The 25,646-nt window shown below is 44.3% G+C and overlaps 1 protein-coding gene across 2 annotated transcripts in view; it reads left to right on the top strand.

Annotated features, from left to right (window-relative positions):
- The first annotated feature begins 3,083 nt into the window (after positions 1 to 3,083).
- REC114 (REC114 meiotic recombination protein) overlaps positions 3,084 to 25,646 on the top strand; it is a 109,081-nt gene continuing 86,518 nt past the window's right edge. The window contains exons 1-2 of one of the 2 annotated variants that reach the window (XM_069981129.1): positions 3,084 to 3,399; positions 12,376 to 12,465. In XM_069981129.1, coding sequence (XP_069837230.1) covers positions 3,259 to 3,399; positions 12,376 to 12,465 — 231 coding nt within the window. In that variant the 5' untranslated portion in view covers positions 3,084 to 3,258. The remainder of the gene's footprint in view (positions 3,400 to 12,375; positions 12,466 to 25,646) is intronic. The other variant, XM_069981119.1, reaches the window with a different exon arrangement.

Consider the following 25,646-nt stretch of genomic DNA (forward strand, 5'->3'; position numbering starts at 1 on the left):
TGTCCTGTATACCTGCAGGGTCGTATTTACCATTAGGCACCCATGGTCTGGTGTGTAGGGTAGCACCTTGCAGAGGGGCAGTACCCTCCTGTTCAGACTTGCCAGAAAATCTGGTGTCTTTTCGAGGGGGGTATGGCGGTATTGGTCTGGTATAGTGGTGTTTTCCAGTCACAGTATGGTGGTATTGGTCAGGTCTGGTATGGCAGTGTTATTCAGTCACAGTGTGTCGGTATTGGTCATGACTGGTATGGCGGTGTTATCCAGTCACAGTATGGCGGTATTGGTCAGGTCTGGTGTGGCTGTGTTATCCAGTCACAGTATGGCGGTATTGGTCAGGTCTGGTATGGCAGTGTTATTCAGTAAAGTGTGTCAGTATTGGTCATGTCTGGTATGGCGGTGTTATCCAGTCACAGTACGGTGGTATTGGTCAGGTCTGGTGTGGCGGTGTTCTCCAGTCACAGTATGGCGGTATTGGTCAGGTGTGGTATGGCAGTGTTATCCAGTCACAGTTTGGCGGTATTGGTCAGGTGTGGTATGACAGTGTTATCCAGCACAGTATGGCGGTATTGGTCAGGTCTGGTGTGGCAGTGTTACCCAGTCACAGTATGGCGGTATTGGTCAGGTCTGGTATGGCAGTATTATCCAGTCACAGTGTGGCGGTATTGGTCAGGTCTAGTATGGCAGTGTTCTCCAGTCACAGTGTGGCGGTATTGGTCAGGTCTGGTATGGCAGTGTTATCCAGTCACAGTGTGGCGGTATTGGTCAGGTCTGGTATGGAGGTGTTACCCAGTCACAGTGTGGCAATATTGGTAAGGTGTGTTATGACAGTGTTATCCAGCACAGTATGGCGGTATTGGTCAGGTCTGGTATGGCAGTGTTATCCAGTCACAATATGGTTGTATTGGTCAGGTCTGGTATGGCAGTGTTATCCAGTCACAGTGTGGCGGTATTGGTCAGGTCTGGTATGGTAGTGTTATCCAGTCACAGTGTGGCGGTATTGGTCAGGTCTGGTATGGAGGTGTTACCCAGTCACAGTGTGGCGGTATTGGTCAGGTCTGGTATGGCAGTGTTATCCAGTCACAGTATGGCGGTATTGGTCAGGTCTGGTGTGGCGGTGTTACCCAGTCACAGTTTGGTATACCTGTCCTGTAGTGCCCTGTATATACATGTACTGTATAGATGGAGTAGGGGGTCCTGTATATATGTACAGTATTGATGGTGTAGGAGGTCCTGTATATACATATACTGTATAGATGGAGTAGGGGGTCCTGTATACATGTACAGTATAGATGGAGTAGGGGGTTCTGTATATATATGTACTGTATAGATGGAGTAGGGGTTTCTGTATATACATGTACTGTATACATGGAGTAGGGGGTCCTGTATACATATACTGTATAGATGGAGTAGGGGGCCCTGTATATACATGTACTGTATAGTTGGCGTAGGGGGTCCTGTATATACATGTACTGTATAGATGGAGTAGGGGGTCCTGTATATACATGTACTGTATAGATGGAGTAGGGGGTCCTGTATATACATGTACTGTATAGATGGAGTAGGGGGTCCTGTATATACATGTACTGTATAGATGGAGTAGGGGGTCCTGTATATACATGTACTGTATAGATGGAGTAGGGGGTCCTGTATATACATGTACTGTATGGATGGAGTAGGGGGTCCTGTATATACATGTACTGTATAGATGGAGTAGGGGGTCCTGTATATACATGTACTGTATAGATGGAGTAGGGGGCCCTGTATATACATGTACTGTATAGATGGAGTAGGGGGCCCTGTATATACATGTACTGTATAGTTGGAGTAGGGGGTCCTGTATATACATGTACTGTATAGATGGAGTAGGGGCTCCTGTATATACATGTACTGTATAGATGGAGTAGGGGGTCCTGTATATACATGTACTGTATAGATGGAGTAGGGGGTCCTGTATACATATACTGTATAGATGGAGTAGGGGGTCCTGTATACATATACTGTATAGATGGAGTAGGGGGTCCTGTATATACATGTACTGTATAGATGGAGTAGGGGGTCCTGTATATACATGTACTGTATAGATGGAGTAGGGGGCCCTGTATATACATGTAGTGTATAGCTGGAGTAGGGGGTCCTGTATACATGTACTGTATAGATGGAGTAGGGGGTCTACCAGTTATTACTGTGGATGTTGTGAGGCAGCTTCCCTAGCAACCATTGCTCCCTATGAAAATGAAAGCAGTAATCCTATTGGTTGCTAAGGCTCCAACTGCCGTGTCTGCTGCAGCTAATTATATCACCTGTGTTTGCAGTGAGGAGATTTTCCCATTCATCTCTATGGGGCGCCTCTCTTTCCCCTCCCCCTCCCCTCCTGTACATCTGGCGGGGACGGGACCTTCGCAATAACCTTCCCGGGCACCCAATGTATCTGTGTGCCAAATTTGGGGTCAAACGGTACAGGCGTTTGGAAGTCTATAGAGGACAGACAGACAGACAGACAGAAGGACAGACAGAAGGACAGACTTTGATTTTTATGATATAGATAGTGATGCATGGCCGGCGGCTGACGATTTTACAAACAGTACACATTACCCATCCACGCTTCAGGAGCACTGGAGTGTGGATGGGTAATCTATACTGTTTGGGCAAGGGCTGCAAGGACAACGGTAACCATGTCCATGCAGCCCTTGCTAAAAGATTATTGGGCCATGTAATAGGCCCAGTAAATGATGGCCAATCTAGCAGATCGGCGCTCGTTTACAGTATTCATTGGGTGCCCATTGGCCCATATAATGAGACTCCATTTGTGCTTGTTGGTGCAGAGGTCTGCACTATGATTGAGGCTCCGGAGCCTCGCATACAGTGTGTACCTAGCCTTAATGGAGAGGGGATTTAAAATTGTGCCAAAAAATTAGTCTACAGATGCTTCAGATTTACCAACAGTGTGAGCCACTGTAATACTTTTGGAGCTTTTTCACTGGCCAATTTAACTATCACACAGACCTGTTATAATAATTATACACCTGAGTATTTCTGGGCATTATATTATGCACAGACTGTGGTACAAGATTATTGCCCAGGTTTTACTGTTTCCTCTCTGTTTATCTGAGCTCTGCCGCGGCCCTACCATCTTTACACACAGATTCCAATGTGACACATCAACCAGCAGGGGGAGCTCCTCTACATGCTTTTCAATGTACGTGCACCGTTCTGCTTACACACAACCCCGAGGGTGTTTCCCGCCTTTGCGGTGTAGTCATGGCTGAGGCGGCGGATGCCGGTAACTCACAGCCTGCTGAGCTCTCGAAGGTAGCAGAACAAGGAGAGGAATGGGCCATCCGAAGGCATGTGAGGGTCGGGAGGCCAAGGGAGAAAGATAAGAACCAAACGCAAAAACGGGTAAGAGCAGCAGATACAGGAATAGTAGAGAAGCTGCTAGAATCTCCCTGTATACTAATGCACTATATGCAGTGTATGCTTATGGTATATGGAGCTTGTAATGAGGCACATTCACTAGCATTGGCATAGCTGTGCATAATGCAGAGTGTGCTTCAGGATATGAATGTACCGCCTATTCCTGTCACATAATAAATATGGCGCTGAGCTAATGCAGGAACTGTAGGGATAAAGGTGCACGAGACATGGAGACCACCCAGCCCTAACATTACTAGAGACAACTGTGTGTATAGGACCCCTGTGCACTGCACACAGCCAGGGAGCCCCTGCTACTGCTGCTGGTTACTGGCAGCCAATATGGGACATGGCCACAGACATATGGGGCATTGGCCATCCTTTCTAACATGTAGAAGTTTTCCCATCTGTATCACTGATGACGTGTGCTCAGATCTGTTCACAGAATAGTCCGGCAGAGTGCCAGAAACCAGCACCAACCCTGATCGAGCTGGTCAGTGCCGCAATACGCAGTGACTGGAGTTTGTGTGGTGGCAATGTGTAACTGAAGCTTAGGTCCCCTTCAAGTAAACAGGAGCTGAGCTACAGTGACACATGGCTGCTGCTACATAATGAATGGAGACTAAACTGTTCACTGTGTAGCCCGGCTCCAAACAGCTGTATCTGTGCAGGTGCTAGGTGTATAGTTACTGACAAGCTATCCTCTAGCTCATCAGTACATTTTGCCCTGAAAACCCTTCACATGTACCGTATCGCTGCGAGTTTCTCGCACATAAATCCACAGTGATACTGATTGCTATAAAGTCAATGTATGTGTATTCTCGCTGCGTGTTTGGTGTGATTTTCATGCGTGTTTGGTGCAATTTTTACATGCGAGTTTACAGGAGTTTAACACCACAAAAAACGCAGCTACTTTTGTGCGAGTTTTGTGCGATAAATATGCGGCGATACGGTAGGTGTGAAGGCACCCTTAGGGTCTGTTCACACGTACAGACTCTGGGTCTGTTCACACGTACAGACTCGCTATGTAAAACTCGCACAGAACTCGCATAAAACTCGCATGAAAGTAGCTGCGTTTTTGTGGTGTTGAACTTGCCTGTGAAAATCTAAACTCGCATGTAAAAATCGCACCAAACGCGCAGTGAGAATACACATACATTGGGGGACATTTATTAAGTCCGGCGTTTTTTACGCCGGACTTATAAATGTCCCCGCATCTCCGGCGCTATGGAGATTTATGTAGAGGCGGACTGCCTCTACATAAATCCCGTGCGCATCGGTGCGCACAGCCGAAAACCTACGCCACCTGAAAGGTGGAGTAGGTTATCGGCGTATCTTTGCGCTAAAAAAATGATAAATCGCGCGGACTCTGAGTCCGCGCCCCCCGTAACGCCCCCTCCACACACCCCCGACATACTCGTCGTGAAGTGCCGATATTTTATTCGCAAATCGGCCATTTGCACATAAAATCATTCGCATATCAGCACTTTACGCCGAAAATCATCAGTACGCCGGATGATGCATGTCCCCCATTGACTTGATAGCAATCAGTATCACTGTGAATTTATATGCGAGAAACTCACAGCAATAAATACACAGCGAGTCTGTACGTGTGAACAGACCCTCACAGTGTATTTATCGCTGCTAGTTTCTTGCACATAAATCCACAGTGATACTGATTGCTATAAAGTCAATGTATGTGTATTCTCACTTCGTGTTTGGTGCGATTTTTACATGCGAGTTTTGATTTTCACATGATTTTCACAGGCGAGTTCAACACCACAAAAAACCCAGCTACTTTCGTGCGAGTTTGATGCGAGTTCTGTGCGAGTTTTACGCAACGAGTCTGTGCGTGTGAACAGACCCTCAGGGTGGGTTCACACATAACGGAATGGCAGCAGATTTCACATTGCAAGTTTGCAGCGATATCCACTGCAATTACCGTACTGTTAGTTTGAATAGGATTACATACTCGCAGCGGAATTTTCATCCTGCTTCGAGTATGTAAACGCCACCCTCCTTAACCCGCCTGTTGCATACTTTATGATCCGCGCTTCAGCTTGTTCCGTGACTGCAGCCACTGATTGGCGAAATGGGACGTCAGGATGTAATCCTATCCAAACTGACAGTATGGGAATCGCAGCAGATTTTGCCGGAAACTCGCACTGTGAAATCCGCTGCGATCCCATTATGTTTGAACCCACCCTTAAAGTATAAATGTCATTTAAATTTTTTCTCACAGGAATCAATAGTTCAAGCGAATTTAAGGGACTCTGTAATAGGTTTTATTAAAGTGTCACTGCTCTTATAACTTTTAAAAATGTAAATCAACAGTTTGCAATATACATTTTTTTTGTTTTGTTATCATGCACTAAAACAAAGCTATACTCACCAGAAATTCAGGTCCTGTCTCCTGAAGGCAGATTTTTAGTCTTGTGCTGGTTGAAAAAAAAGAGACTAAACGGGGAGATTCATCAAACTGGTGTAAAGTAGAATTGTCTCAGTTGCCCCTAGCAGCCAATAAGTTTCCACCTTTCATTTTCCAAGGAAAGGCTCCGTTCCCACTGAGCAAAGGTAGCGGAATTCCGCAACGGAATTGTCCGCCGCGGAATGCCGTTAGCCTCCCGCTCATAATGGGACTCTATGGGAGGCGCGTGCTCCTGCCCTGTCCGCGCTGAAGAATGAACATGTTCATTCTTCAGCGCGTATAGAGCAGCAGCGCGCGCCTCCCATAGACTCCCATTATGAGCGGGAGGCTAACGGCATTCCGCTGCGGACAATTCCGTCGCGGAATTCCGCTAGCTTTGCTCAGTGGGAACGGGGCCAAACTGTGAGGAAAGAAAGGTGAAATCTGATTGGTTGCTAGGGGCAACTGAGCCAATTCTACTTTACACCAGTTTGATAAATGTCCCCCATGGAGTCTGACCTGTGCAGAGAGTCACGGCTCAATGCGTCCGTCAATCACATGACTGTCTTCTCTGTGAGCGCTCAGATGGCCTGGGAAACATGGGACTTTCTGTGTTTAGATTCTGAAAAAAGCATCAGAACCTAGGTAGTGCTGTGTTTTCCATGATGACTAAAAAAAATAAATCATGAATGTACATTGCAAGCTTGCTTTATATCACATCTACTGTTGAGTTAGGTTTTGAAAGTTATGACAGTGGCACTTTAAGCAAATGAGTTTCCTTCTGTACTCAAAAATCTGTTTTGCAGCGTCCCACAGCTCATGCATAGCAGAAAGCACAACCAGGGGCCCTATAGCAAGCAACTGTATCCCCTCCCCTTCCTCCATACTCACATGACCCGGAACAGGGGGGCCATACTCCGACGAATGACCAGGCTTCCTGCTATATGGTGCATATCAAAGTATCATTGGCACAGTATAACTTATACCACTGTGACTGGCACTCTCCTGTTATCAGGCACCGCAGCCCCCTGCGCCACCCATTGCTGCCAGTTTATCTGTGCAACACCTGGGGGTGGCACACACATACAAGCAGACACCTCTGGGTATCTAGAGTTGCATATTATTTATAGCGATATGTGGCTGCCCTAAAAGTCACACTGTACCCATCCTCTGCAGCTACATTAGGCTGCACAGTTCTCATTGCACCAATCTAATCTTACATAGGATTCCAGTGCTTATTATTGACAGCAAACAGTGGTCCTGCAAATCCCAGCACTGACATGACATGGTGGGAGTTGTAGTGTCACTGGAGCTGAGGTGGATGGTAAACGATTTCTCAATAGCAGCCTGTGGCCGTTATGCATTGCAGGTCACGAAACACCCAGAATAGATCTGCCATACTAGGACTTGTAGTACCACAGATGCTGATCTTGTTTGCAAATCTGACATAATTATAGTTGTTATTATCATAATAGATTGTCATTATAGCAATTATAGCATTATAGCTGGGAAATATAGTACTATGGAGGATGAGTGGTGTCTGTCCTGGAGGTCCCAGCACTACACTACAGACATGAAATGCTGGGACGTGTAGTATTAAGTAGCGGTTGCATGGTCTGCTTCCACTGCGCCACTGAGCACAACACAACATCCTGCAATCTTATCCCACATAAGCAGTAAGCCGCAGCTCCGACTCCTGAATTTTATCAGGACCGACTCCTGAACTTTATCAGGACCGACTCCCGATTCCTGCTCCTTCATAAATGGCCAGTCATATACCAGGGGAGTTATTTATCACACTGGCTCAGCAGCTTCTCCCTAATGTCCTACATGATCCTGGGGCGATTTCTGAGGGAATGAGGAAGGATATAAAGCAGATTCTCCTCTGTGTGTGCAGTGGATGCAAAGAAGGGGTCTGTGGAGTCTCAGTTACGAGTCTCAAAACACGGGAATAGCCAGATATCCCTCTCTCCAGAGAAGGAAGCCCGTTGCCAAGGGGTGCCTCCTAGTGGGGAGAGCACCAAACCACCCTGATACATAGTCCCTCAGGTCCTCACTCTGTTGCGAGCTTTGGGACCTAAATAGGGTGGTTTGGTGCTCTCCCCACTAGGAGGCACCCCTTGGAGAGAGGGATATCTGGCTATTCCCGTGTTTTGAGACTCGTAACTGAGACTCCACGGACCCCTTCTTTGCATATTCAAATTTTGTAGGGGGTAATCAGTGGAGATTCGTAAATGAGTACTCCATTGGATTTTTTCGCTGTTTTTCCTAAGTTCAGTGATTGTTGTCTTTTGTTGGTCTATTTTTCATTGCCCCCGGTAGCCAGAATCCTACTCCACACTGACGAGGGGCAAATATCCCGAAACTGCAGTCTGTGGATGGATGCCTAGCCTTGGTAACCCTTGTCTTATGTCGTTATACTCACCACAGAGTTAGACTTTGACTTACAGGGGCCACCCTGGTGTTTCCCAATTTAGGTCCCAAAGCTCACAACAGAGTGAGGACCTGAGGGACTACGTATCAGGGTGGTTTGGTCCTCTCCCCATTAGGAGGCACCCCTTGGCAATGGGCTTCCTTCTCTGGAGAGAGGGATATCTGGCTATTCCCGTGTTTTGAGACTCGTAACTGAGACTCCACGGACCCCTTCTTTGCATATTCAAATTTTGTAGGGGGTAATCAGTGGAGACTCGTAAATGAGTACTCCATTTAGGGATGTCACGATACCAGAATTTTGAGTTCGATACCAATACCAACTTTTTTATTTCGATACTCAATACCATTTCGATACCATATTGACTCAATAAAATCCCCCCCCCCCAACTGCAGTTATAACGCTCCCCAATGTTCACTATGTAATATAGCTGACATGTTATCTATATTCTTCATACATGTGCTTAAAATTGCTGTTTTCTGATTCCCATAACTTTTTTAAAAACTTTCAGCCTGTAGAGCTGTCTGAGAGTCTTTTTTTAGTGCGCAATGATTTGCAGCTTTGAACACTGTATACTGTGCGAGATTGGGAAGGTAGTATGGCTGACACGCAGTATAGTAGCTGGGGGTAGTAGTTGTATGGCTGACACGCAGTATAGTAGGTGGGGGGTAGTAGTTGTATGGCTGACACGCAGTATAGTAGGTTGGGGGTAGTAGTTGTATGGCTGACACGCAGTATAGTAGGTTGAGGGTAGTAGTTGCATGGCTGACGCACAGTATAGTATGTTTTGGTAGTAGTTGTATGGCTGACACACAGTATAGTATGTTGGGGGTAGTAGTAGTATGGCTGACCCAGTATAGTATGTTGGAGGTAGTAGTAGTATGGCTGACACAGTATAGTATGTTGGGGGTAGTAGCTGTATGGCTGACACACAGTATAGTATGTTGGGGGTAGTAGTAGTATGGCTGACACAGTACAGTATGTTGGGGGTAGTAGTTGTATGGCTGACTCACAGTATAGTATGTTGGGGTGGTAGTAGTAGTATGACTGTCACACAGTATAGTATGTTGGGGGTAGTAGTTGTATTGCTGACACACAGTATAGTATGTTGGGGGTAGTAGTAGTATAGGTGAATCACAGTATAGTATGTTACTGGTAGTAGTAGTATGGCAGATGCACAGTATTGTATGTTGGGGGTAGTAGTAGTAGTATGGCAGATGCACAGTATTGTATGTTGGGGGTAGTAGTAGTATGGCAGATGCACAGTATAGTAGGTTGGGGGTAGTAGTAGTATGGCAGATGCACAGTATAGTAGGTTGGGGGTAGTAGTAGTAAGGCAGATGCACAGTATAGTATGTTGGGGGTAGTAGTAGTATGGCAGATGCACAGTATAGTAGGTTGGGGGTAGTAGTAAGGCAGATGCACAGTATAGTATGTTGGGGTACTAGTATGGCGGACACATAAAACAAGTATAGTATATTGGGGGTTGTAGTTGTATGGCTGACACATAACATTAGTATAGTATAGTGGGGATAGTAGTTGTATGGTTGACACATCTGTACAACTACTACCCCCAACATACTATACTAGTGCTATATGTTAGCCATACAACTACTATCCCCAACATACTATACTAGTGCTGACCCAGCTATACAACTACTATCCTCAACATACTATACTAGTGCTGACCCAGCACTAGTATAGTACATTGGGGATAGTAATAGTTGTAGTGGAGCAGAACCTTCACCTCCTGCTCCATGCTGCCCGGTCCCGGCGTCACTTCCCCTCCCTCCCCGCTGTGACTCCCGGCCCCCGCACACAGGCCGCAGCCTCCTCACTACGGGACAATCTCCAAAGCCATCGGCTGCTGCGTACGGAGCGGCTCGGATGCTGCTGACACATGACAGCGGCATCTACACAGTTAAATAGCCGGTGTAACTGTGTAGATGCCGCTGTGAAGTGTCAGCACTCAGCAGCATCTGAGCCGCTCCGTACGCAGCAGCCGATTGCTTTGGAGATTGTCCCGTGGTGAGGAGGCTGCGGCCTGTGTGCGGGGGCCGGGAGTCACAGCGGAGCGCAGCCCAGTATGAATACCTCTCCGTAGTGACAGCGTCATGCCGTACCTGGGCGGCCCCCGCAGGTTGCAGGGGTCGGCCAGTGGGTAGTGTGGGGTTAACCCCCGGCCGTGACACATGTGCTGTGGCACGCTGGCTCACTGACCTGCTTGACCGGGCAGCATGCAGATGGAGCAGAAACTGGTGAGTTGGTGAGCCGCGCGGGGGAGAGAGAGGACACCGGGACCAGGCAGCATGGAGAAGGAGTTGGCGAGCCGCGCTGGGGGTGGGGAGCACACAGAGAACACGGCCAGCGCTCAGATAGCCGCCGGCCGTGTTCTCTGCACTTTACTCTATGTTAAGCTGCGCTATTGCACATCTTAACATAAAGTATCGATACCAGGAAATCCTGGTACTGAACCGTTTTTTTGCCCCGAATATCGATATTAGTATCGATATTTCGGTGCATCGTGCATCACTAACTCCATTGGATTTTTTCGCTGTTCTCCCTAAGGTCAGTGATTGTTGTGTTTTGCAGTGGATGCAGCCAGTCTCCAGCCTCTATGTTCTGAACAACTCAGAAGTAGACTAGATGGAGCAGGTGGTCTTTTCCTGTTTCTAACTAATATTCACCATACACTAAGAAACACTGCTAATAATGCCAGATCCCTGTAATATAGTGATATACAGGGGGTCACACATAGTGATACAGAGGGGTCACTGTGGGGGCACACCAAAGCGCACACATAGCTTTCTGCAGCCATAGCATACATACACACACACCCACACACACAGCCACATACACACAGCCTGCTGCAGCCATAGCACACACACACACACAGTCTGCTGCAGCCATAGCAAGCACACACACAGCCTGCTGCAGCTATAGTGCGTGCGCGCACACACACACGCACGCACAAACACACAGCTGCAGCCATAGAACACTGAAGAAAAACACCACATTGAGGACAGAGGTTACTGCTTCACTACTTATGTCTTCTCCTCCTCCTCTATATTACACAGGATATCTTCATATTACACTGCTACTCATCCAGCATCCAGGAAGTGAACAGCACAGATCTCCCCCCACACAATGGACTCTTCCAGTTTAGAAACAAACTGCCAAATAGTGACCAACAACTTTTCCCTGACCACCCTTATCTAATAGGGCCACTGTCCTATTAGAATGTTGCTCCTAAAATATATCGATGGTCAAAACTCAATTCAAAATTTTTTAAAGATTTTTTTTAAAGCTGGAGTCGGTCCTTTTTTTCCGACTCCAAATTCGACACCAGCCAAAACTAGCTCTGACTCCGACTCCACAGCCCTGCCAGACACACAGTCTCCAAACTGCACAGGCCGCCTCTGTCCTCTTCCTGCTCACTTATCCCTCTTGGCCCCTCCATAGGTTATAATGGGACTCAGCAAACCTGTCACTTTGCTTCTCTGTAATGAAGACGACTGATGTCTGATAATGTGCAGATAAGAAGTGAGGGAGGCTGCAAAACAACTTATTGAGTACAGAAGGAAACTCTTTTACAAGGAGAAGTCCGGTGAAAATTTGAAGTATTGTATTGCCCCCCAAAAGTTATACAAATCACCAATATACACTTATTATGGGAAATGCTTATAAAATGCTTTTTTTCCCTGCACTTACTACTGCATCAAGGCTTCACTGGATCACATGGTGATGTCACAACCCGACTCCCAGAGCTGTGGGGGCTGTGGCTGCTGGAGAGGATGATGGCAGAGGGACACTGAGGGACACGGGGCACTGGAGGGACACTGAGCATCCCTCTCCCATCATCCTCTCCAGCAGCCACAGCCCGCACAGCTCTGGGAGTCGGGTTGTGACATCACCATGTTATCCAGGAAGTGAAGCCTTGATGCAGTAGTAAGTGCAGGGAAAAAGCACTTTATGTGGATCTATGAGAAGAGATCACCGATAGTACTGATCAATGCTATGCTAATGCATATCATTGATCAGTTTGTGCAATCTAATTGCAGATTCAACTGTAAAAAAAAAAGTGTAAAAGAAAAAAGTTTTTAAAATGTTTATTTTATTGTTTTAGGTATATGAGTCAAATGAAGAATCTGGTCTTATTACCTTAAATATATTTTCTACTGGTCATTTTTTCATCTCTCAAGGACGTATACTTCTGGTAAGGAAAGCATTGTCTCTCATTCTAGCGCTGATATTTTATTAACCCTTAGGGGACACAGCCAGTTTTCATTTTTGAGCTTTCGTTTTTTTCCTCCTTGTGTATATAAGGCCATAGCGCATGCATTTTCCACCTAGAGACCCAGATGAGCCCTTATTTTTTGCGCTACTAATTTTACCTTGCAATGGCAGACATAATTCTTGCCTAAAATATGCTGTGAAACCAGAAAAAAATATTTGTGTGGTGAAAAAAAAAAGACTACGCAATTTTTTCAATTTTTTATTTATTTATTTTTACGCCGTTCGCCCTGGGGTAAAACTGATTGGTTCTCCATGTTCCTCAAGTTGTTATGATTACATTGATATGTAACTTGTAAAACTTTTATTTTATTTGATGGCTTTTAAAACCACTACCACTAGACCACCAGGTATGAGGGACTGCAAGTATTTAGATGCAGCTGTAAACTTTGACAGCTGCATCTAAATACTTAATTAGCGGGCATGGTGATCGGCGCATATAGCACCTGGGATTGCGGCAGTTCAGAGTGGGGTTGCAGCGCGTTCAGTAATGTCTTGGTGCAGCAAGGGGTTAATCTAAAAGTTTTTAAAAAATTACTTAACCCTTTAAGTTTTTTCCTCCTTGTGCTTAAAAGGCCATAGCACTTAAATTTTTTCACCTAGAAACCCACAGGAGCCCTTATTTTTTGCGCCACTAATTGTACTTTGCAATGACAGGCTGAATTTTTTCATAAAATATGCTGCAAAACCAGAAAAAAATTTAATGTGTGGTGAAATTGAAAAAAAAAAAAACGCAGTTCGCCTTGGGGTAAAACTGACTTCATATATATGTTCCTCAAGTCGTTACAATTACAATGATGTGTAACATGTATAACTTTTATATTATGTGATGGCTTGTAAAAAATTCAAACCATTGTTAACAAATATACTGTATGTTCCTTAAAATCGCTCCATTCCCAGGCTTATGGCGCTTTTATCCTTTGGTCTATGGGGCTGTGTCAGGTGTCATTTTTTGTGCCATGATGTGTTCTTTCTATCGGTACCTTGATTGCGAATATGCAACTTTTTGATCGCATTTTATTACAATTTTTCTGGATTTGATGCGAGCAAAAATGCGCAATTTTGCACTTTGGGATTTTTTTGCTCTTGTGCCGTTTACCGTGCGAGATCAGGAATGTGATAAAGTAATAGTTCAGGCAATTACGCACGCGACGATGCAAAACATGTTTATTTATTTATTTTTATTTATAACATGGGAAAAGGGGTGATTCGAACTTTTATTGGGGGTGGGGGCTTTTTATTAACAACATTTTTGTTTTCTTTCACACTTATACTAGAAGCCCCCCTGGGCACCCGTAGGCGTCCCTGGACGTACCTGTACGCCCAGGGTCGTCTAGGAGTTAATGCCCTTCAGTTTTCAAAGGCTCTTGGTCACTTTGGGCGACATTTATCAAGAATTATGTCTTAAATAAAGCCTCACGCCCTTTTCCCCATCCGTATTTACTAAGAGGCGCACGCCTCTCAGTACAGCCTTCCAGCCCTGCGCCTGGTGCAACAAATCTGCACGTGCTCGGAAGGAGGTGTAGATTTGTATCATTATTTACGCCTGCGAGTGGGTGTAAATAATGAGAAATTCGTTGAGGGAGGAGGCCATGGGACAAGGAAGTCCTTGTGCAAATACTACTGCCAAACAGCCTAGCTCTTGTCCACCCTTCTAAAATTAGATTTAATAGCTGTGCACCATATATGGGACACTTAGGGCCTCAAAAACAGTAGTAAGAATGCTAAAACTTCTTTGTCACCACTTTGAATGGTTAATGTAAAAAAACCATAAAGGTTTTTTAAACTTTTTAAAATGGGAACTGGGCAGTGATTAAAGAAAAAAACAACAAAAACAAATGGCACTACAAGGATTTATACATTTTATTTAGTGAAGTGATACATAGTTTAAAATACACATGCTCTTTGATTAAAGGGCACTCCCAGTCCATTACAAACACAAGGAGCACACTTAGGGGGGCATTTATTAAGTCCGGCGTTTTTTACGCCGGACTTAAAAATGCCCCCGCAGCGCCGGTGCGCACCGCCGAAAGCCTACGCCAGCTGAGGACTGGAGTAGGTTTTCGGCGTATATCTGGGCGGAACGGATGGTAAGTCCGCCCACTACACGCCCCCTTTCCGCCCCCCTGGCGTACTCGGCGGAAAGTGCCGATTTGCGAATATTTTATTTGCAAATCGGCCATTTGCGTATAAAATAATACGCAAATCGTCACTTTCCGCCGAAAATCATCCGTGCGCAGGATGATACATGTGGCCCACAGTGTTTTCTGGCCTACAGGGACTGATATTTTGCTAAATAATGCTGCGTTTACACAAAAAGATTATCGTGCGAATTTGCATGATAATGATCAAGTTCGAACGATAATCGTAAGTGTAAACGCAGCGAACGATCAAACGACGAGAAATCGTTCATTTTGATCTTTGAACATATTCTCAAATCGTGGTTGATCGTTCGCAAAAAACTCGCAGATCGTTCCGTGTGAACAGTTGTTCGCCGATTTAACCAATGTGTGAAATAGGCTTAAGCGATCGCAAAACAAATTTTCCGTTCGATATATCGTACCGTCTAAACACTGATCGTTATGAAAAAAAATCGTTACTCTGACATTGTTAATCATACGATCGGGCGAATTATCGTTTTGTGTAAACGCAGCATAAAAAAGGATAATTTAGAGCTTCTGGAGCACTCCTTTTTATATGTGGGGAGTATACAGAAAAAGTATAGGGTCTTTGGGAGCAAGGTCATTATAATTCCATGTATCCTCCCAATTGCAATTGGACCAGGGCTAAAGATCATGTTCCAAGCTCTGCAATAAAGGTAGGTACTGTATTTGGTCTGAAAATTATCCCGTTAGAAGAACTCTCAAGTATGGTACTGGTACTGGTGTTGTACCAATAAAAGTCACAATTAAGCTTTAGTAGCAACAGTAGATGTGTTATAAAGCAAGTTTGCAATTTACCTTAAAGGGGTATTCCCCCCAAAATTATTTTTGCATTAATACATTGCCCATTCATAGCTTTCCATCTTTCCAATATCAATTTATTATGGATTTTGCACAGTTTTGCTGTTATCTAGGTAAATTCACCCCCACCAAACGCATAAAATCAACAAATCCCAGTCCAACCCGTCTCCACTCCCTGCTCCTGGCCCCCACCCTCTGTGTCGGCATCACGTGTCCTCCGTCTCTTCAATAGGCTGGGTTAGCGCTTCTAACCCGGCTCACTGAAGTGAGGGAGGACAGTGAGACGCTGACAGCTGAAGCTGATAGCTGTCTCCCTATCTGAGAGCAGAGTGTAACCCCATTCCCCCCTCCCCACTGTGTAACCCCATTCCCTCCCCTTTGCTTCCCCCCTGGAGCTCACCTGCCCCGCACCCTGTATCCCCCCACCCGGAGCTCCTGTGAGTGCAGCATACCACCCCCCATCCCCCCCCTCAGTAGAGCCCGCAGCCCCCGGTGTGTCCCAGTGGCCGCCCACGGCCCCCCCATTCCCCCCATAGTACAGCCGGACCGGAGCTCACCCGGTGTAACTCAGTAACGGCAGCAGCTAGAAAGATGGGAGACAGCTCAAAGTACTCAGGAGGGCTCGGAGAGTAAGACTAGCTAGGTTTGGGAGCATTACATTGTTTAGCTCTTGGGGGGAATACCCCTTTAAAGGAGAAATCCAGGCTTGGCCTTTGTTTTTTTTCAAAAGGGCCGGGGAGGAGGTGGCTGAACATAACAACATGCACCTACCTCGGTGCTCCACTGCTGGAGTCCACTGTCCTCTGCTCTGGTTCCCAGACCACTTTCTTCTTCCTGGTCTGAGCAGGGACCCGGGTCGTAACATGTTAGCCATTCAGCAGCCAAGATGGGACCCTGCCACGGCCGCTGACAGGAAGTCCAGCGTTTCCCAGGTCATCTGTGCGCTCACAGAGAAGGCAGTCATGGAATTGACGTAAACATTGAGATGTGACACTCTGTTCTGGCCAGACTTCGTGTTTAGTCTCTTTTTTTTCAACCACCACAAGACTAAAAAGCTGCCTTCAGGTGACCGGACAGTAAGTGTAACTTTGTCTAAAAGCATGATAACTAAAAAAAATTCACATCTACTGTTGATTTAGATTTTAAAAACCATGAACTTCAATTTGTTAACCTTGAGACCCATTACCCTGCCAAAAAGTTCCAAATTTCTACATACCAAGTAAGGATGTGAGAGGGAGCATATGACCAGCTTCTGTTCACTTATACCTAAAAATCTGTCACAATTGGGTCCTCCCAAAAAAAGAGTACTGCCAGCAGCTCTATTGCAAACACAAAAGCCTTACCGCTTTCCCCATCAAATATCCGTTGTATTTGGTTTGCAATGTAGAATGCAAAGCTTATTGGTTTAGGACAAGTATATTGGAGCATGGGTTGGGACAAATTTGTAATTGGTAATGTGGGAAGGCGGTCTTATGAAATGATTGTTTAACCTCTTAAGGACATATGACGTACCGGTACGTCATATGTCCTCATTAGCACTTCAAAGCGGCCCCGCTTTGAAGCGCCGCGGTCCCAGGTGCCACGTGTAGCCCGGGACCACCGCTATTAGCGGGCACGGTCTGATCGCCGTGCCCGCTAATTAGCTAATCGGAGGCAGCTGTCAAAGTTGACAACTGCCTCCAATTACCAGAGGCAACCTTTCCCTGGTGTCTAGTGGGGGAGATCGCTCCTCCGGGACGTTGTCCCGGAGGAGCGATCTCCGTGTGTGCTGCCGGCCGGGGACTCATCCAAGATGGCGCCGTCCCCGACTCGGCACTCGTTTACTTCCGGCTGCAGCAGCTGGAAGTAAACGAGTGCCTATCTCATTGATCATATCTATGCTGCAGAGATCTCAATGAGAGATCAGAGCACTTATACTAGAAGTCCCCCAGGGGGGCTTCTAGTATATGTGTAAAAAAAAAAAAAAAAAAGTGTTGTTTATAGTAAAAAGCCCCCTCCCCCAATAAAAGTCTGAATCACCCCCCTTTTCCCAGGTTTTAAATAAAAGTAAACAAATAAATAAATAAATAAACATGTTTGGTATCGCCGCGTGCGTAATCGCCCGAACTATTAATTAATCACATTCCTGATCTCGGACGGTAAACGGCGTCAGCGCAAAAAAATCCCAAAGTGCAAAATTGCGCATTTTTGGTCGCATCAAATCCAGAAAAAATGTAATAAAAAGCGATCAAAAAGTTGTATATGCGCAATCAAGGTACCGATAGAAAGATCACATCATGGCGCAAAAAAATGACACCTGACACAGCCCCATAGACCAAAGGATAAAAGCGTTATAAGTATGGGAATGGAGCGATTTTAAGGAACGTATATTTGTTAACAATGGTTTGAATTTTTTAAAGGCCATCAGATACAATATAAGTTATACGTTATATATCGTTTTAATCGTAACGACTTGAGGAACGTGCATAACAAGTCAGTTTTACCCCAGGGCGAATGGCGTAAAAACACAGTTCCCCCAAATAAAAGAAATGCGGTTTTTTTTTCAATTTCACCACACTATGAATTTTTTTCTGGTTTCGTAGTGTACTTTATGCAAAAGTTCAGCCTGTCATTGCAAAGTACAATTAGTGAAGCAAAAAATAAGGGCTCATATGGGTTTCTTGGTGGAAAAATGCAAGTGCTATGGCCTTTTAAACACAAGGAGGAAAAACCGAAAATGCAAAAACGAAAATGGGCCCCGTCCTTAAGGGGTTAACAGGTAGATTATGCCCACTTTGGTCACTTTACACATTTGTATGAAGCAGGCGTTAATGTTATACCAAATAGTGTAGACATGCGAATTAGAAAACTGCAGGTTCAGATATACTGGAAGATTAGGATGCACATATTGTAATAAAAGGAGCTTAAAAATTCATTTTTCCTTCAAATCCTCTCTTCATCTGAGATGGAAGCACTGATTGCAATTGTACTTGCTGTGTTTTTCATCCGCTAAAGAGTTTATTAAGCTACTTAATGTTCAACCTCTCTATCCATTATATTGTATTAAATCAGCAGGTACCACATTCACACATTTATTTTGTACTGTAATTAGCCACCTTGTAAATTCTTATACTGCATCCAGCCACAAATTAGACGATGCCTGTCATTTAGTTCTGAAGCTTTGTGCTGCACATAGTCCATGTTTAGGATATGGTTTACCTGGTGGCTTTTTTTTTTTGTTCATTATATTTTTCTTTCAACAGGAGTTGTTTCTGCTGTTAGTAAGTTACCATCCCCTTCTGAAGTGCCAGTTGATAGGAGTATGTTTATCTTCCCATCATGTTTTGCAATGTGATATTCAGTATTCCTTATTAAAGGAGAAGTCCGGCCAAAATTAATTTTTGATATGTTGTTACTTATGAAAAGTTATACAAATTTCTAATGTACATTAATTATGGGAAATGCACATATACTGCTATTTCCCTTAATTTAGTAGATCAGGAAGTGTTAGAATTCTCTCTGAAGAAGTGACGTCACGACCCAGGGTGTAATTCCTATGGAGTGTCCAGCAGGGGGCGCTCTCTATATAGAAGTCTATGGGACTTTATTGTTTCTATGGGTTTCTATCTAATGTAATGCAATGTTATGTACAGTGTGCTTTATTGAATGAATACATCTATGGAATACTTTGGGGAGCAAGTGTCCCTGCTCCCCAAAGTATTGCATAAATGTATTAATTCAATACATTCGGATATCACAGTAAGCCCACCGATCCGCCGCATTTCCGCCGATCCGCCGCACGCCGATCCGCTGCATTCCCGCCGATCCGGACCATATACATTGAACTACAGCTCCCATCATCTGCTTATAGTATGAACAGGTGATGGGAGCTGTAGCTGGGTAATGGATATGACATGCCGCCGGGCGCAGGGGGGAGCCGCTCAGTACACAGCAGCTCTCCCCCCTCCTCCTTCCGGGATAACTTCCGCCTATACCAATGCTGAGTCCCTGCCTGGCCGCCGCTCTCCACTCTCCCCCCATACATACCGGCTCCCGATGCATCCTGGTGTCCGCGCTGATGCCGGGAGCCGGTATGTGAGAGCGGAGAGCGGCGGCCAGGCAGGGACTCAGCAGTGCTATAGGCGGAAGTTATCCCGGAAGGAGGAGGAGGAGGGGGGAGAGCTGCTGTGTACTGAGCGGCTCCCCCCTGCGCCCGGCGGCATGTCATATCCATTACCCAGCTACAGCTCCCATCACCTGTTCATACTATAAGCAGATGATGGGAGCTGTAGTTCAATGTATATGGTCCGGATCGGCAGGAATGCGGCGGATCGGCGTGCGGCGGAAATGCGGCGGATCGGCGGAAATGCGGCGGGCTTACTGTGATATCCGAATGTATTGAATTAATACATTTATGCAATACTTTGGGGAGCAAGGACCCTTGCTCCCCAAAGTATTCCATAGATGTATTCATTCAATAAAGCACACTGTACATAACGTTACATTACATAGAAACCCATAGAAACAATAAAGTCCCATAGACTTCTATATAGAGAGCGCCCCCTGCTGGACACTCCATAGGAATTACACCCTGGGTCGTGACGTCACTTCTTCAGAGAGAATTCTAACACTTCCTGATCTACTAAATTAAGGGAAATAGCAGTATATGTGCATTTCCCATAATTAATGTACATTAGAAATTTGTATAACTTTTCATAAGTAACAACATATCAAAAATTAATTTTGGCCGGACTTCTCCTTTAAGAAAATAAAACTAAGGCCTTTTAGCACAATTCTGGCTCTACTTTCCATTTTGATGACAGAGAAACCTAACCAAGCGGATCTGTCCATAAATTTTAGTGGGTTTTTATTGTGCTTCGTTTATGTTATTTGTCTTTCGTCTTCATCAAATTCATCATATTCATGTTCATATGCATGTTAGGCTACGTTCACATAAGCGTTTGACCATCCGGCACCATTCCGTCTACCTTTTCTGTTTTGGAGTAAGCAAAATGGAAACTGGCGGATCCGTTAACTTCCCCATAGATTCCCATGATATGGTAGTGTGCTCCGTTTGCCCTAATTGTGCTCTTTTTGCATGCAATCCGTTCAAGATCCGTTTTTTTAAACGGAAAAAAAAATAGTTTTTGCAGTATTTTTCTTTCCGCTTAAAAAAACGGATCACGAACGGAAAGTGCACTTCAGTTTTTTTTTACATTGTGGTCAATGAGGACGGATCTAAAACGGAAGGTATTTCCGTTCACATCTGTTTTTTTTCATCCGTTTTTGCACTGAGCATGCGCAGAAGCAGCAAGAAACCAAAGAAGAAAAATAAACGGACAGAAAAACGGATGCTGACTGATGCAAACGGATGCAAACTGATGTACAAAAGTCAGTTTTTTTAAGCCAAAATACAAACGGACCATTAAAAAAAGATGAACATTTTGCAATCAGTTTGAATCAGTCTGCTCATCAGTTTATGCTCATCTGTTTAATTAATATGGACGGATCCGTTACAAGCAAAGAAAAACGCTAGTGTGGCCGAGCCCTTACATATTTTTGGACGGACATTAAATTTGTTTATGCAACATTTTTTTTGTCTGTCCAAAAAAACACATCTCGAATGGAAAGTGGACTTAATTTTTTTTTTTACATTACAGTCAATGATGACAGATCTAAACTAAAGGCTCGGTGCACACTACGTTTTGTTTTTTTTTCATCCGTTTTTGCAAAAAATGGATGGAAAAACAGATGCATTTGTGTGCCTCTGTTTTGATCCGTTTTTCCATTGACTTCCATTATTAAAAAAAAGCTAAGGTTATTTTTGTGTACTTTAACCCCTTTGTGCTGCAGCTAGTTTGGGCCTTAATGACCAGGCTAATTTTTCAAAATCTGACCTGTCTCACTTTATGCTCTTATAGCTCAGTGATGCTTTAACGTAGGCTAGCGATTCTGAGATAGTTTTTTCGTCACATATGGCACTTTATGTTAGTGGCAAAATTTGGTCACTACTTTGTGAAAAACATTAAAATATCATAAAAAATAAAAAAAAAATTAGCATTTTATGAACTTTGAAATTCTCTGCTTCTAAAAAAAGATTGTCGTAGCACATAAATTAGTTACTAAGTCACATTACCAATATGTCTTCTTTATTGCCTCCAGTTATATGGGTTCGGCTCCAGTATTTTCAGAGGCTGAACTTGCCCGTTTAAAGCTGAATAAGGCGATGGGTCCAGATGGGATCCATCCCAGGGTTCTTAAAGAACTCAGATCTGTGATTGCTGCCCCCCTGACAGATCTGTATAACCAATCCCTGCTAACAGGAGATGTCCCCGATGATTGGAGAACAGCCAATGTTATACCAATCCACAAGAAGGGGAATAGAGAAGAGCCCAGTAACTACAGGCCAGTGAGTCTGACATCTGTAGTAGTGAAAATGATGGAAACTCTTCTAAAAAAGAAGATAATGGATCACCTAAGGATCAACAATTTGATGGATCCAAACCAGCATGGCTTTACTGAGGGCCGATCATGTCAGACTAATCTCATTGATTTCTTCGATTATGCCACAAAAGTGCTGGATGAAGGTGGTGCTGTGGATATCGCCTATCTGGACTTTAGCAAAGCTTTTGATACAGTTCCCCATAAAGAGCTCATAGAGAAGTTGGAGAAAATTGGACTAAATCCCTGGTTAGTTCAGTGGATTTGTGGTTGGCTGAAGGATAGATATCAGAGGGTTGTTGTTAATGGTGTATATTCTGAGCAGAGACTGGTTACAAGTGGTGTGCCACAAGGGTCTGTTCTGGGTCCTATTCTTTTTAATATGTTTGTAAGTGACATAGGAGAAGGGTTGGTAGGTAAAGTTTGTCTGTTTGCTGACGACACAAAAGTGTGCAATAGGGTGGATATTCCTGGAGGTGTCAGTAATATGGAAAATGATTTAGCTTTGCTAGATAAGTGGTCCAAACAGTGGAAATTGAAGTTCAACGTTTCCAAATGTAAAATAATGCACTTGGGGAGGAGGAATCCTCTATCCGAGTATCACATCGGCAGTACTGTGTTGCAAAAGACTTCAGAAGAGAAGGATTTAGGGGTAATGATTTCTGACAGCCTTAAAATGAGTCACCAGTGCAACCAGGCGGTGGGGAAAGCAAATCGTATGCTGGGGTGTATAGCTAGAGGTATAACCAGTAGGAAGAGGGAGATTGTGATCCCGCTGTATAGAGCTCTGGTGAGGCCACATCTGGAATACTGTGTCCAGTTCTGGAGACCTCACCTAAAAAAGGACATTGAAAAAATAGAACGGGTCCAAAGACGGGCTACAAAAATGGTGGAGAGTGTGAGGCATAAACCATATCAGGAAAGACTTAAAGATTTGAATCTGTATAGTCTGGAGGAAAGACGGGAAAGGGGGGACATGATTGAAACCTTTAAGTATGTTAAGGGACTAAATAAGGTTCAAGAGGGGAGTGTTTTTAGTAAAAAAACTGAGCTCAAGAACAAGAGGACACAGTGAGAGGTTAGTTGGGGGAAAGATCAGAAGCAATGTAAGAAAATATTATTTTACTGAAAGAGTAGTAGATACCTGGAACAAACTTCCAGCAGAGGTGGTCGGTAAATCTACAATAACAGAATTTAAACACGCCTGTGATAGACATATATCTATCCTAAGATAATAAGAAAGAAAATACTAAAAGGGCGGACTAGATGGACCCAGCGGTCTTTTTCTGCCGACAATCTTCTATTCTGGCATAGATTGGTAAACATATTTTACTTTTTTAGGGTGTTACGGGGCTTAGAAATTTATCAGCAAATTTTTACATTTTCGTGAAAGTTTCCAAAACTGATTTTTTTAGGGACCAGTTCTTTTTTTAAATGGATTTAGAAGTCTGGTATCCTGAAAACCCCCTTAAGTGACCCCATTTTGGAAACTACACACCTTAAAGAGAACCAATCATGGACGAAAGTAAAAAATTTTTTATTCCTTAATTAGATGCAAATCATAATTTAATTGACATTTGCAAATATAATTAATTATTTTTATTGTCACGTTTTTGAATTATTCCCTTTTTACTTTCCTGTCTCGAGCCGGCTCTTTTCAAAAGAGTCGGCGCGAGACAGGAAACTCCCATCATGCAGAGTGGCAGGAAAGGTTCCCATGATCCTTTGCCTGCCGCTCTGTTAACACACAGTGATCTCGCGCTATACAGCGCAAGATCGCTGTGTATTATCTAAAATCCCTCTTCTCTAATCTATTTATGAAGATACAGACTGCCTCTGCAGTCTGTATCTTTATACTTTACCTAATCCTCTTCTTCGGTGCAGCAGGGCCGGCGGCGCCATCTTGATTACGTCACTTGCGTTCCAGCGGTGGAACGCAAGGCCCGTAATCAAGATGGCGGTGCCCGGCCTTGCGGCACTGAAGCAGAGGATAGGTAAAGTATAAAGCTACAGACTGCAAATGCAGTCTGTATCCTCATGAAGTCTATCTATGAAGATACAGACTGCCTTTGCAGTCTGTATCTTTATACTTTACCAGATCCTCTGTTCCCTGGCTGTTCCGGCGGCGCCGCCATCTTGATGACGTCACGCTGGAACGCACAGCTGGAACGCAAGTGACGTCATCAAGATGGCGGCGCTCACCGGAACAGCCAGGGAACAGAGGATCAGGTAAAGTATAAAGATACAGACTGCAAAGGCAGTCTGTATCTTCATGAATAGACTTAGGGAGAGATGTACTGTCATAATAGGGACAGTTATATTTAGGTGATTGGTTCTCTTTAAAGAATTAATCTAGGGGTATAGTGAGCATTTTGACCCTACAGGGGCTAGAGGAAAGTATTCACAATTAGGCAGTAAAAAAATGGAAAATTAAAATTTTCCAATAATATATACGTTTAGATTAAAGTTTCTCATTTTCTAAAGGAACATGAGAGAAAAAGCACCCCAACATTTGTAACTCAGGTTCTCTTGAGTACAACGGTACCCCATATGTGGGCGTAAACCACTGTATGGGCACACAGCCGGGCTCAGAAGGAAGGGAGCGCCAATTAGCTTTTCCAATGCAGATTTTGCTGAAGAAGTTTCTGAGCGCCAGGTGCGTTTGCAGTGCCCCTGTAGTGTCAGCAGAGAGAAACCCCCCCATAAGTCACCCCATTTTGGAAAGTACACCCCTCAAAGAATTCATCTTGGTGTGCGGTGACCATTTTGACCCCACAGGTATTACAGGAAAGTATTCATAAGAAGACAGTAAAAATGAAAAACTTGAATTCTTCCAATAATATGTTTGTTTAGTTTGAAATTTCTCAATTTCACGAGGAACAAGAGAATAAAAGTACCCCAAAATTTGTAACGCAGGTTCTCCTGAGTACAATGGTACCCCATATGTGGGTATAAACCACTGTATGGGCACACAGGAGGGCTCAGAAGGGATGGAACGCCAATTAGCTTTTTCAATGCAGATTTTGCTGAAGAAGTTTTCGAGCGCCAGGTGCGTTTGCAGTGCCCCTGTAGTGCCCGCAGAGTAAAATCTCGCCATAAGTCACCCCATTTTGGAAAGTGCACCCCTCAAAGAATTCATTTTGGGGTGTGGTGAGCATTTTGACCCCACAGGTATTAGAGGAAAGTATTCAAAATTAGACAGTAAAAATGAAAAACTCAAATTTTTCCAATATTATGTTCTTTTAGTTTGAAATTTCTCAATTTTATGAGGAACAAGAGAAAAAAAGTACCCAAAAATTTGTAACGCAGGTTCTCCTGAGTGAAAAGGTACCTCATATGTGGGCATAAACCACTGTATGGGCACACAGCCGGGCTCAGAAGGAAAGGAGCGCCAATTAGCTTTTTCAATGCAGATTTTGCTGAAGAAGTTTCTGAGCGCCAGGTGCGTTTGCAGTGCCCCTGTAGTGCCAGCAGACTAAAATCTCCCAATAAGTCACACCATTTTGAAAAGTACACCCCTCAGAGAATTCATTTTGGGGTGTGGTGAGCATTTTGACCCCACAGGTATTAGAGGAAAGTATTCAAAAGTAGACAGTAAAAATGAAAAACTTGAATGTTTTCAATAATATGTTCCTTTAGTTTGAAATTTCTCAATTTCACGAGGAACAGGAGAGAAAATTCACCCCAAAATCTGTAACGCAGGTTCTCCTGAGTAGAACGG

Source organism: Dendropsophus ebraccatus, chromosome 1 (assembly GCF_027789765.1).
Source record: "Dendropsophus ebraccatus isolate aDenEbr1 chromosome 1, aDenEbr1.pat, whole genome shotgun sequence".
Taxonomy (NCBI): Eukaryota; Metazoa; Chordata; class Amphibia; order Anura; family Hylidae; genus Dendropsophus; species Dendropsophus ebraccatus.